At 34.7% G+C, this 12,780-nt stretch overlaps 1 protein-coding gene across 1 annotated transcript in view; it reads right to left on the bottom strand.

Annotated features, from left to right (window-relative positions):
• The window catches only part of LRP1B (LDL receptor related protein 1B), a 722,645-nt gene that overhangs the window by 96,804 nt on the left and 613,061 nt on the right, over positions 1-12,780 (bottom strand). Inside the window, exons 58-60 of the mRNA XM_054070318.1 lie at positions 10,838-10,960; positions 6,982-7,163; positions 4,906-5,105 (exon numbers count right to left, since the gene is read on the bottom strand). Coding sequence (XP_053926293.1) covers positions 4,906-5,105; positions 6,982-7,163; positions 10,838-10,960 — 505 coding nt within the window. The remainder of the gene's footprint in view (positions 1-4,905; positions 5,106-6,981; positions 7,164-10,837; positions 10,961-12,780) is intronic.

The following is a 12,780-nucleotide window of genomic DNA, read 5'->3' as shown; positions in this document are numbered from 1 at the left end:
AAAGTAATGCCCATCCCTTAAAATCTGCGATGGCACATGCCCGGCTCATATGGAAACTTTATAGACCATTTACCAGTGAATGTCTATCAGGTTTTTGGTGATCATGGAGAAAACCCTATTTTCATAGTCTAATCAAATTTGGGCATATTATCACAGGAACAGTGGAAAACACAGAAACAAACTTGTTGACAGTCTTCATAAACTGGAGCCTGTGGAACGCTGGGATATTGGAACTGCATGAATTGCCTTTAACATAGGTGAATCCGTGTATTTTTCAGAAATATCATCCTTTAAAAGGGATAGAATACAATAAAATAAAATCATGAGATTTAGGAAGATGTATGATTTTACCTGAATGATTATGAAAACTGAACTAGACTGCAGTAGACGAGGTGAAGCCATTATCAGTTTGTGATATCAGATGTGGCTATAACGAGTAATTCCATAGACACCTCAAAAGTTGGGAAAAAACTGTTGCAATACCAGAACTACCGTTTATTTCTCATCTGCTGGGAGAAACTCTCTTTTCAGACTCCTGTAATTTTTGACCTCTGAAAACTGCAGTATGAATCTGGAAGGAATTGATTTCTGTAATCTCTTACATTACTTTTACATTAGGACAATTTCATAAATAACTGGATTTTACTATTTTACAAAACGCTGGTGGCAGAGTTCAGAATCATAAAAAAATATTTGCTTTCTACATACAAACACCTTACAATTAGCAATTGAAATAACAGATGCTGAAGATGAAAAAAAGGTTGTAATCTCTCACAGCCCTTACACAGGATACTTTAAAACCTGCATATATGAACACTAATAATGAAGTTTGTAAACACCCAGACAGAAGCCAGTTCTGAAGAGGTTTTTTTCAAACTGAGATACCACAGGAAAATTCCTCTCAACTATTTACAAATAAAGATGTCATTTACGAGTAGTGAATTCATGTGAAGTTCAACACTTTTTCATTGCTTGATTTTCAAGCTCCTGTAAGGTGAAGCAACGCAGTACTCGCTTTTTGTTTTCACAGCAGAAAACATCAAAGAACTCAACATAGTTAAGGACGAACCTCAGCTTGGTGAATCTTCTGTAATTCCTAAATTGGACTATCAGATTCTAATTTTATAGTTTCATCACACTGAAATACTCATCTTCAAAGAACGAAATGGGAAAATCGTAGGCGCTACTGGGTTTTAAGGGCTCTGAAGGATAGGAAAACCGGCACGAGGCAATAAGCTACCTGGGGAACTGCGAAGCTTGCATCTCCTCTGGGCAGTGGGAACCAAAAGCAGCTGTTAAGTCTGACAAATTCTTAAATGTGGGTGTTTTTTTTTTTTTAAAGCTCACTGAAGTAAACCAGCTTAGTGCTTAGCCAGATTAGTGCTTCAATGCTTGCTTAATCATTTACCGTGCATAACACTTGTGAATGCTGCACTGCTAAATTGGCTAAGCTCTAAAGACAGTTTACATAATCAAGCATTAAACTTCAAATAGATAAGCAAGGTCATTGCTGCCCCTAGTGCCAAAGAAGAGCTCCCAAGTACTCTAAGATTTCTGGCCTAGTTAGCATGTTTTCAAACTTCTCACTAGGACTCTCCTGACAATTATAAAAGCCCATTTCTCTATTGAAATGCAGAGGAATTTTCCAAGAGAAAAGCAGCAGATGTTCTCTCTTCCTCAAAATTCTTAGTGATTTGTAAGAAAGAAAAAAAAAAAAATACTTCTTGCAAAAAAAATGTTAACACTAAGACTCAAATGTCCAAAATACATGTAAATTCCCTTCGCATAGAATAAACACTCCTTGTTTTAACATCAAGTATGTCAATTAGTATAAGATTTGTTCTGTTTGTCCTCAAGAAGTATCTGGCCCAGAGCACAGAACACTGCAGCCTATTCATACAATAATATCTCTTTATGATTCAAAATCCACCCATTCTGACAAAATACTTACTGTCTGGGTCTCATGAAATCTCCATGGCATTTTCTGATACGTTTTGTAAGAGGCTATTAAAGATCCAAAAAAAAAGTAATTCTCAGAAAAACCTCATAGCAACCCAGCCCTATCCTCAAAGGTCACAGAAATAGGTGAAAAAACACTTATTATAACTAGACTTCAGGTTGCATCATTCATATGATTCCCATTTAGATTTTTTTTCTCTGCTCTGTGAGGAAGTATTTTATGTTCATTGTATCTGTGCCTCTATCATTCTCCATTTGAAAAGTAAAAGGATAGAACAAACTCAACTAACCCTTGGTTACCTTTGACAATACAAAGCATCTCAAAATGACAAAGGAAACGGACCGTGAAATCCATGTGAACAATACACCTTCAAGAAACACAGTTATCACAAGACATGAAACTGATCTTTCCTATTTAAGTGCTTATCAAGATGGATTACGGTGTCTCATATCACAATGCTAAGAAGAACCACAGTTTTGCTTTCTCTAAACCCCAACCACTGAACATCCCCGTATTTATCTTATTAAGAAAATTAACTTGCAATTGTTAAATTTTATCGTCTAGCAATACTTTTAGTCTTGTGCTGAAACATGAAGACATGCAAAACTTATTTGCTAGTTGGTTCCAGGAGAAGGGGAGCAGCAAGGAGGAGATTCTAATGAAAGACAAATAGATCATTAATGTCGGAGCTTTGCAAAACTCTCAAAGCACCCTCTGGAGCACCTACAGGCATGTTTCAGCTGTTTTAGACATCAAGAATTCTATCACTTCTTTGTTAAATCCACACAAACTTCTCTACAACTTGATTTTGGTTTGATAATCACATTTTGAATGAAGCTGCTGACAACAGATAGCGACAAACAGCACTAGCTAAGGAGAAAATCTTCCTCCCACGTAACTTAAGTACCTTAGCTGCTTTGTCCCAAAGCATGATTCTTATTGCTTGAATAATTATAAATCAAATGCACTTAAAATATATATGCCCTCAAAAATGTAAGACACCAGATTTACACAAAGTCACTGTTGCTTTCGGAGCTTGCCTCACATATTTAACCAGTACCAAAGTCTAATAAATTCTCATTCACAAATGGAAATGGTAAAACTATCAGGCACGAAAGCCTAAGCAATGTCTGGTAATACTTCACTTGGAACACTTTTACTGTAACCCAACTATTCTATGATTCTATGAATGCCCAGAGAATCAGACAGAGTCGTGAATGCATTTAGCTGTCTAAAACTAGCAGTGGTGGATGCTCATGAATGAGGAGAAGAATTTGCTGTACGAAATACTGCTCCTCACTGATACCAACTGTGGAAAAATTGTGACAAATTTCCTTCTTCTCTAGGTTCACATATCCTCAAGGGAAGGTGCAAACTCTGTGAAAATAAAACCATTCAAAGCTGATTTTACCCACTTGGGCAAGAGAAATCCACAGACTGGAGACCGAGCAAAGACAGCACGACTGGGATCTTCCAGATATCTTCTGAAACTTAGCGACAGGAAAACATTTTCTGAGCAAGAAAAAAGTCTGAAACTTCCAGGTTGAAAGAGGAAATTGAGAAAAGTTTGACCGCTGCAGTCAGGTGAGGGTTAAGAGAGACACATTGCGCATCATTTACTGCTTTCCTTTGAAAGATGCAGAAAGAAAACTAAGAGGATAATTGCATGAGAAGAAAATAGCAGGATAGCAGCACAGGGAATAATATCAAGAGGAATATGCGGCTTTGCTTCATCTGTCAGAAAAATAGACTGTCAGCAGGACTGCAGCTGGCACTCGAGGGTATGTCTGGTCAAGTGCTGCTTAGGTGAGCAGGTTATGACTCTCCTGTGTTCATTACAAAAAACATGGAAGTTAGTGCTGAGATTAATGGGAATGTTTACAGTTCTCAGAGCTATTGCTGTAGTCTCTCCAATCTACCATCTGAAATCACTGTCACTGAACTGTTTGTTGTCTATTTAAAATGTACTATTCTTGAATACAAGGCTATTAAACTTCCATTTGTTTGTTTTATTTCAGAGTGAAGCTTCAAGCTGAAAATACAGATAATCCATGAACTCTGATTTTGAGAAAACTTGGAGGCAGGCAGTATAAGATAAAAGCCTAAAAGCCCCAAATATATGAAATTTTAGCAGGATAGGAGCAGTTCTGAGGTTTGGATAAAGCTTGTGGAAGGGAGCTCAAGTCAAAGTGTTTCATCTTAAAAAAGTGGAAAAAAGAACCAACCAAAAAACAACTCAATATACTGATAACGATTATTTCCTATATTTGAATTATGGTGAAAGATCATTAATTATATCATTTGGAACATGAGAACTATTCATCAAAGTGTACTTTAAAAAAACCCCCACTTTATAGATAGAAGATAGTAGCTTTTTAATTATCTTTCAGATGAGAAGCAGAACACAGGGATAAAGATTACCTCCCTACACTGATATTTAAAAAGTTATTATTTTACCCATCTACCGGGAACGCTCCAAATTACATTTTCAATACTGGTCTCCTTATTGACTCATGTTGAGCAGACTAATAGGCATTTCCAGGCTGGAGAAAAGGCTGATTTTAGCTACAATCTGACACATGGCACACAGGACTCATCCTTTCTGCTTTTTATCCACCAAGTTTCATGGCTTTGTTACTTAGTCAAGAATGCATATTGCTAATAAACACTAGAGTACAGAATTCACAGGACAGAGTTTCTGTTTACCTTTGACAGTTTTTCCATGAATATCTATTACTGCATGTTTAAAAACTATTCGTATTCACAACAGCAAATGAGTATGAAAAGCAGCTTTTCAGATATTGGTAAAAATGTATCAATAAAGGTTGAAAAACTGTTTTAAAGTACTTTTTTTAACAGAATTACACGTAACATGCAAAACATTTTCAATATAAAAATTAATTAATACATAAAATACAAATTAAAAAAAAAAGCTGTTGACCAACCTTTATGTCTGTGAGATCCATCCATGTCAGAAAACTCAATATGATTTTCATCAGCCCAATACAGTCTGTGGTTGACATAATCTATTGTAAGAGCCATAGGTCTAGATATCTGTGTTTCTATGACAACTGTTTGACTGGAGCCATCCATACCAACACGGCCAATGTGAGGATACTCACAGCAATCAATCCAGTACAAGTATCTATAAAACAAAACACAACAGTTGCCTCATTTAGAGAGCAAAAATAATAAAAATAATTATTTACTCAGTTGATCTCAAGAAAAAATCAGTAATTATTCTATGATTTTTCAGATAGATTTTTTTTGACTTCTCTAGATTTGTCTCTGAGTGGTTTAATGTAAAGAAGTCACATAGCAGAGTCATTATGTTGAATACGGTTTTATCAAATTCCTTATGGACTAGTAAAAAGTACATTTAAATTGCTTAGTTTTGATCCCTTAGAACTTGAGGTACCACTCGGACGGGACTTCAAGAATCTCATATCCTGCAAAAATGTTATCACTACTACACTTACTACAAATAATGTATTGCAGTAACTTTTTTTAATGTATATTACACAATCTTATTTTGTTGTTAATAGTGATGTGACGCAAATTACATACATTTCAAGATGTACAAGTTCCAAAACATGAGAACAGCTTCTCACATAAAGGGCTTAAAAATGGATAAAGCACTGAGATTGTAGTAGATGTAGCAATTTCCTCTTCAATATCATATTTAACAATACAGAGCAAGTTTAAGAAAGTAAAGAGAAAGTCTCATTACTTGGTACATGGATGCATGTTGCTACTGTTGTATGCCATTACTTAGAACCTTAGGAAAGATCTTTCCAGCCTGGAAACCGGTTTGCCTATACAGGTTTTGGACAGGCTCTCAAAAAAACCAGATGCAGCTCATATCCTTAATAGCCACCCGGTATGTAGTTATGTGCCCTAAGAACAGCCAAAAGTATCCTACAAAACACAGGTGCTCTACGTTGGCAGCTTTCCATACTAAAATAAATGAACAACCAAATAAATATATCATGCACTGAGCAGGAGAACAATAAGTTTATTATGCCTGTGTGTATCTAAACCTTGTTGGAAGACTGAGACTCTGTACAACCTTTGCCGAACTAATATTTGCATGCACAGGGATCATATTGGAGTCATCCAGGTAAACCGATCGTGATACCATATACTGATATCTTGGATACATTTAACAAACATCTACATCCCTCGGGCCAAATTTTACAGGGAAGAAAGGGTACATTTACAAGAAAATTCAATGCTAGTCCTAAGGACTGCTTGAAAACGGATTTTATCTTTAAAAATAGTAAAGTAGATAGGTTACATTTCATGGCTAGGAAATACATTGTTTTTCTTTTAGGTAGAGTCCAGACCAACTCAACAATTTTCTCCTGCCACTGACACTTGAGATGATTACTTGAGCCTTGGGATATAGAGACAGAAAATAATTGTTAATTGGCTGTGAACCTATAGGATTGTTATAAGATGATACAACAGTTTATTAATCCAATTTATGCAGCTCTAAACTTGTGTAAAAATCAAAAGTTTAATTTTATAGAGTAAAAGAAGCAAAATATATTTGCAAATGATGTGAGGTTAAACATTTTCACTCTCAAATTAACATGCAAAGACTATTAGAAAGAAGCCTTCAAATATGTGGCCTAAATTATGTTGGAAACTAGTAAAGAAGACCACTCTGTTCAGTGAAAAAGAAACAAAACTTAAGAATTGTCTTCCATGTAATATAATCGTTTGTTATTTAGTAACACACTTAAAGTTTTTGAAAAATATGATTTCTTCCCATCAGAAGAAAACATTTACAGAGTAGCAAATATAACAAAAAATGGTTTAGTACCTCCATTCATCTTTCTATTATGACAATTTTATATGTAATGGTGATATCGTAAGCATTTTAGACTGACGTAGTGTAGCTGAAAGTTAGATAATAAAAAACTAATTAGCATTTCTCTCCTTCTGTTTTTATAAAAATATATTTAAATATAAAATTAGTATTAAATATGAATTACTGCAAAATGGTTGCTTCGTACCCAGCCTGAGGATCTAAGCACAGATCTCTAGGAAACTTCAGTCTTTTGCTCACAAGGACAGTAGGGTATAAGCCGTTGAGTTTAGACACTTCAATAATTCTCTTTTCAGTGTCGGACCAGTAGAGATTCTTCCCAATCCAATCGACAGCCAGTGCATTGGGAACGGCTGTATTGTGGACTACCTAGAAAAGTACAAATGTCATAAATTATTCATATAAATACAGGGAAAAGGAACAACAATTCAAGAATTTATAACACCAGAAATCTGAAACGTAGGATATTTGATATAGTAGCACACAACATGGAATGAGGTATTATTGCCTGTTAACTAACGATACTTCTGAAGTACTGAGACTTTGTAAGTAACTAAGGCAATGTGACCCTTTCCTTACAGTAAGGGAGAATGGAGAATATTATGATGCAGTAAATACGAAATTTCCAACGTCCCTGCATTATGCACTAAACTTTAAGAGTTTTCTGTCTTCAATTTTTCATCTTCAGTTTCTAATTTTCTTTTTTGGCTTCATTTTGAAAAATATATTTTCTTCTCCTTACTATATTTCAGAGAACAGGATGGAGATGAGGTTTCTCTTCGTATACACTGCCCTCAAACTTATCTGCATATTAACTCACCAGTCTACATTGGCATATATTTCCTTTTAATATCACAGTGATGCCATATGCCATCACGACAGACCATAAGGGCGCCCAACTCAGGCAAATAGAAAAAGATTACCGAGTTGGAAAGTAAATACTGTGTTTTTATTTCCAACTCTCATATGGCAGAAGAAAGAGGAACTTTTTAAGAATTACTTAAATTTCAAAAGGTCGACATTAATAAGGAATAAATTAAGAGATAGAAGCAATCCAGTTACCTACTGGAAAGCCTATGCTCTACTGACAGGGATGTGTTATTCTAATGGGTTTTGATGACCTGGATAATCGAGACTTGAACAAATGCCTCTAGATATACATGATTACAAATCTCATCATGATTGTACGACTCAGTCTTGCTTGACTGGGAGTACGTCATGTTAAGTGTTGAGTGACATTTGAATGTTCCCAATCAGTAGAGTCCAACTTCAAGGTTTAAAAATTCTATTCCTGATAAGGTCTATTTTGACCTATTCTATGCCTGATTATGACCTGATTAGGTCTATGAACTAGAACTCATAGGGAAAAAAAAAAATCAGAGTGCGATACTTGAAAATATTCACCATTTCTTAAGTACTAATAATGGGTTTATCACTGTACTGTGCATTCTAATTTATTGTCATCTCCACCACTAAAAGCATGTGCAATAGAGCATAAACTATAAACCTGATTATGTATTACTGAACATGTTATTTTTAATTTTATTTACCATTAGAGGATATTAAAAAGCCTTCAAGATAAGAAGAGACACTGTGAGATTTTTAAAACCAGTTTTTTAGATATGTATGTGTAGAAGTATCATTTGGGGCTATCATGCTATCTATTCCCTTATAAAATCTTTTTAAAATTCAACTCAGGCATGTAATGACTGTCTAATATGAATAAAATATTTTGTTTTCTGATACCTTAGCACAACCATCTTCACTGTTTTTACATGTGTAATTGCAGCAACTGCTACACTGTAAAACGAGGCATTTCATGTAGAAATGCATAGCTCTGCTAATTTAGCACCAAAGTAATTAAGTCTCTCTTCTCTGATGACGTTTCTTTTGGAGAATCACTTTAAGCTTATTCCAGTCACTGAGATCACCGGTGTGACATTTAAGGTACACAATCCCCCTTACTACAGCAGTTTCCAATAACAGATTTCATTTGAATCTACAATACTATACATAAACCAATGTGTTTATGTTTGAATGTATTTATGTGAAAAAATTGTCTCTTCAATTAGATAAATCTCTCCTCTGTGATCAGATGGAAAAGACAAATGAGATGCCATCAGGTTTCCCAGATCAAGAAAACTAATGTTAGTACATCGAAAAGATGCTATCTTTGAAAAGGGAAATGCTATCTAATATATTAAACCGTATCATTTACAATAATAGTATATTTATTTATAATAAATAGTAGAAAAAGAAGCATGAAGGAAATAAAATAAGAAATTCATACTTCAAGGGAAGAGTTGGACAACTATAATAACTCTTTCATGACAAAAATATTTAAACAGGTTTACTGGGAAACAAATTATTTGTAACTTTATTAAATATATGCTATGGTAACCTATTAAAATCGAAGTCAAAGAGACAAAGTTATCATATAGCACTAGATAAAACCCTACTGACAGGATATCAGACAGCTACAATATATAATTCTTGATAAATTTTTGCACATCTTTAGCTTTCAGAGGCCAAATCTGGGTCAAGTTTTTCAGTAAAAAAAAAAAATCTTATAAAACTTAAATGCACTTTTTTTCACAAGTTTTGATTTGATTTTGGTATCCTATTTGACTAAAACCTCCATCAAGATTACACCAATTTTGTAAAATGCAAAATATTAATGAAGGAAAAAAGAAATACCATCCATGCCTCCAACCTAATTTTCTTCTAATGTTTGTTCAAATTTTTGAAACCTTTCCCTTAAACACGGAATTATTATTACATTAATGGGAAGCAACAGGTGTATTTTGTACTCTCACGCCAGTCAATTGCAACTGTTTGACTCGGAAAAATTCTTTATTCTTCTTGAAATAATTAAGATTAGAAAGAAAAAGTCTGTGGTCATCCTCAGTCCTTAAAACAGTCTCTAAAATAACAAAATACAGATTCATCCAGAACGGACAAGAAGCTGAATAGGATGCTTTGTAAAATGTTTAAAGGCAATAAAAATGATTCAACGATCTAGTGGATTTTGAACCCCCCACTTGCCTTGTCTCTGCTTTTTTACAGGAATGATCTTTGATGGGGCTCATTAGAATGTCTGAATATATGTTAGATTTTAGTTTTACCCCAGTGCAATCGCAGCGCCGTAACTTATGCCCATCCAGGGCATTTTTTTATAGTGTCATAACTTATGCTCATTGAAGGGGATTTTTAAGTATCAAAATCAATTATTTCTGTGTGAAGGATGGAAACAAGTTTCACTGATGCCAGTCAGTTCCAAACCTTTATCCTCAAAAAGACTAAAGTCAGTGTTCTCCGAGGATATGTCTGTCTATGTACTACGCTGCAAATGAAAAACATAAATATCCTCTCCCTGCATAATATTAAGGTGTACAACAAGGCAATAAAATTCACAGGATATGTTACTGCTTATTTGCTTCTTGTTTAAGACGGTCAGACATAAGAGAATAAGCACAGAATTCCTTACTGCTTATCAGAAATTCTGGAAAAAGGTCACATAATTCAACAAATGTGCTTAATAGTGCGTTTGTGGATTCTTCCAACTACAGAGGCAAAACAGACAGGCTGTGCAGAAATGGGAGTAGTTTTATCCTGGATTATTCACATCAAAGACGTTGAGTTATTTTTGTGTAGTGTAGGTATTCAGTGTAGTGGAGGTAAAAAGAAAACCAAAGAGCATGGAAAATTGTATATGAAGAAATAATACATCAGTGTATTTACACTGCTTACATCTTATTATACCTCTTTTTTCCTTTGGTATCCTGTAAACCACAGTGAACGGACAATTCAGTCAGCTGGCAATTAAGTCATAAGGATTTAGCTCATAAATACAGTCCTCTGAGTCCCTATCTCTATCTCAAATAAGAAACAAATACAATTAAATTTTAGTAGGACTTGTTAGCTCATGTTGTGTGTATGTATACATAAAAAATTCACAGTCTGAGTTAAAAGCATGAAGGAGCATTTCCCAAAATACTCAAATAAATTTAATTCTTGCAGCGACTTTATTAATCCCCAATTACCTTGACGTCACTTCCATTTAAACACATTCTGTTTATGCGACTGCCATTTGGTCTGCTGGAATCAATCCAATAGATGAACTCCTCTCTGTAGTCAAAGTCTATTGCAATCACATTGTTCAGCCCCTAAAATCAGAAAAAATAAAACGTCCATTTATTCAAATGTTTGAATACAAACTGTTGGGTAGCATTCCGAATGGAAACTACATTGCAGGTAATATTCAAATGCTTCATTTTGCTGACTGCGTATTTTTGAAGTACCTCTCTCATTCTTCCATACATTACTTGCAAACAATCAGAATAAATTAAAAATTGTGAAAGATATAAATAGGGTGACAAATAAGTATCTCTCTTCAAAACTGCAGAAGAAGGACAAAATTAAATGAAGCCTCTGCGTTTTTCATTCTTATTACTAAAATGAACTTTAACAGTAAATATTTTTACTTTTGCTCAATTTCTATGTTAATTACTACCTTTGGCACTGTATACACACACAAGAAATACTACATACATGAAGCAGTAAATTTAGACCTCCAGCAGACATCTAGAAATTTTTGGTTACAATTTCTATGCCAAAACATTGATGATCACATTTGAGGTACTCCTGTAGGTTGGAAGGAGCAGTCATATAAAAATGACCTTTCATTGCAAATGGCAGATAAGAAGCGGTATTCCACCATGGCTCTTATTTCCTTATCTGAGAAGAGGAAAGCCTTGCCCATAATCTGCTGATCATTCTGATAGTGAAATCACAATTATTCTTACTATACAAATATCAGTCAAAGACGTAGAAACAGTGATAAGAAGAACAGATGCAGCTTGGTCTCCTTTTAAAACCACAAGATTGCTTAATCAATTCTGCTATGAGCCCAATGACATTCTACTCTTAGGTGGATCAACAACTTTCCTCATCAATGTAATTTGTAGTTGTAGGGGGGAACTGTGCTGGCCTAGCCAACTCTAAAATAAACACCCAAGAAACACAATATTTAATTGTACAGAACACAACACACAGCTTATCTGTGAAGTACTACAGTATAATACTGTAAATCTATCTTTTGATCAAATTGTCGAGGAAAAGAGAGATTAGGAGGCATCAACCATCATTAAAGAAAGCCTTAAAAAAACACAGTGTTGGAGGACTACTCTCATTTTGAAAAAATCTCATATCCATGCACACAGCGTTTTAACAAAATCAACTGCAGTTCTTCCAGTCATAACTGTGCTGCAAAACACTTTTCCTGTCTCTTTTTCTACTAGGAGTTCAAATACATTTACACGCAATCCCCACCTCAAACGCTCAACAAAGCAAACAACAGGTGAAGGAATACAGAAGACTATCACAAGTTTATAACATTTTATAAATAAAGGTCAATAATTTGTGAAAAGTTGGCCTTATATCATCATATTCTTCAACACAGTAAACATTTAACTATCCAGACTAACAAAGAGGATTGACTGCCTGCAGGTCTTTGGTTTCAAGTGTTTTATTTTGGGTCAGTTTATTTCCAATATTTATCATAACATTAGATGTAGGTAAAATTGTGTACACCTTCAGTAGTTTTCTCTCACCTTAAACCTGTGGTTTTATCTGTTTCCATTACACACGACACATGTTATCCTACAATGTGATTTGTGTTCCCTTGGCGTCCCAATTAAAAATATGCAGGTAAAAATCACAAATTATGAGGAGGAAGATTCTCTCTGTCTACTCTGTCTGTGTAAACCCAAGGGATTTTTATGACTAGGAGCGAAGAAAATGGAAGGCAAAGAACATACGTGAGACAATTCAAACAGTTGTATGGTTTATGTATATTTGAAAAAAAAAAAAAGAAAAAAAAAGAGAGGAAAAAGCTGACACATAACAACTCAGAGAGGACTGAATAAGCTCCTACTTTCAGAACCTTTACTCTGAGTTTACATGAACACATGTTAGAATGGCAAAG

Source organism: Cuculus canorus, chromosome 6 (genome assembly GCF_017976375.1).
Source record: "Cuculus canorus isolate bCucCan1 chromosome 6, bCucCan1.pri, whole genome shotgun sequence".
Classification (NCBI taxonomy): Eukaryota; Metazoa; Chordata; class Aves; order Cuculiformes; family Cuculidae; genus Cuculus; species Cuculus canorus.
The sequence above is the reverse complement of the archived record's forward strand: the minus strand, read 5'-3'. Positions and strand labels throughout refer to the sequence as shown.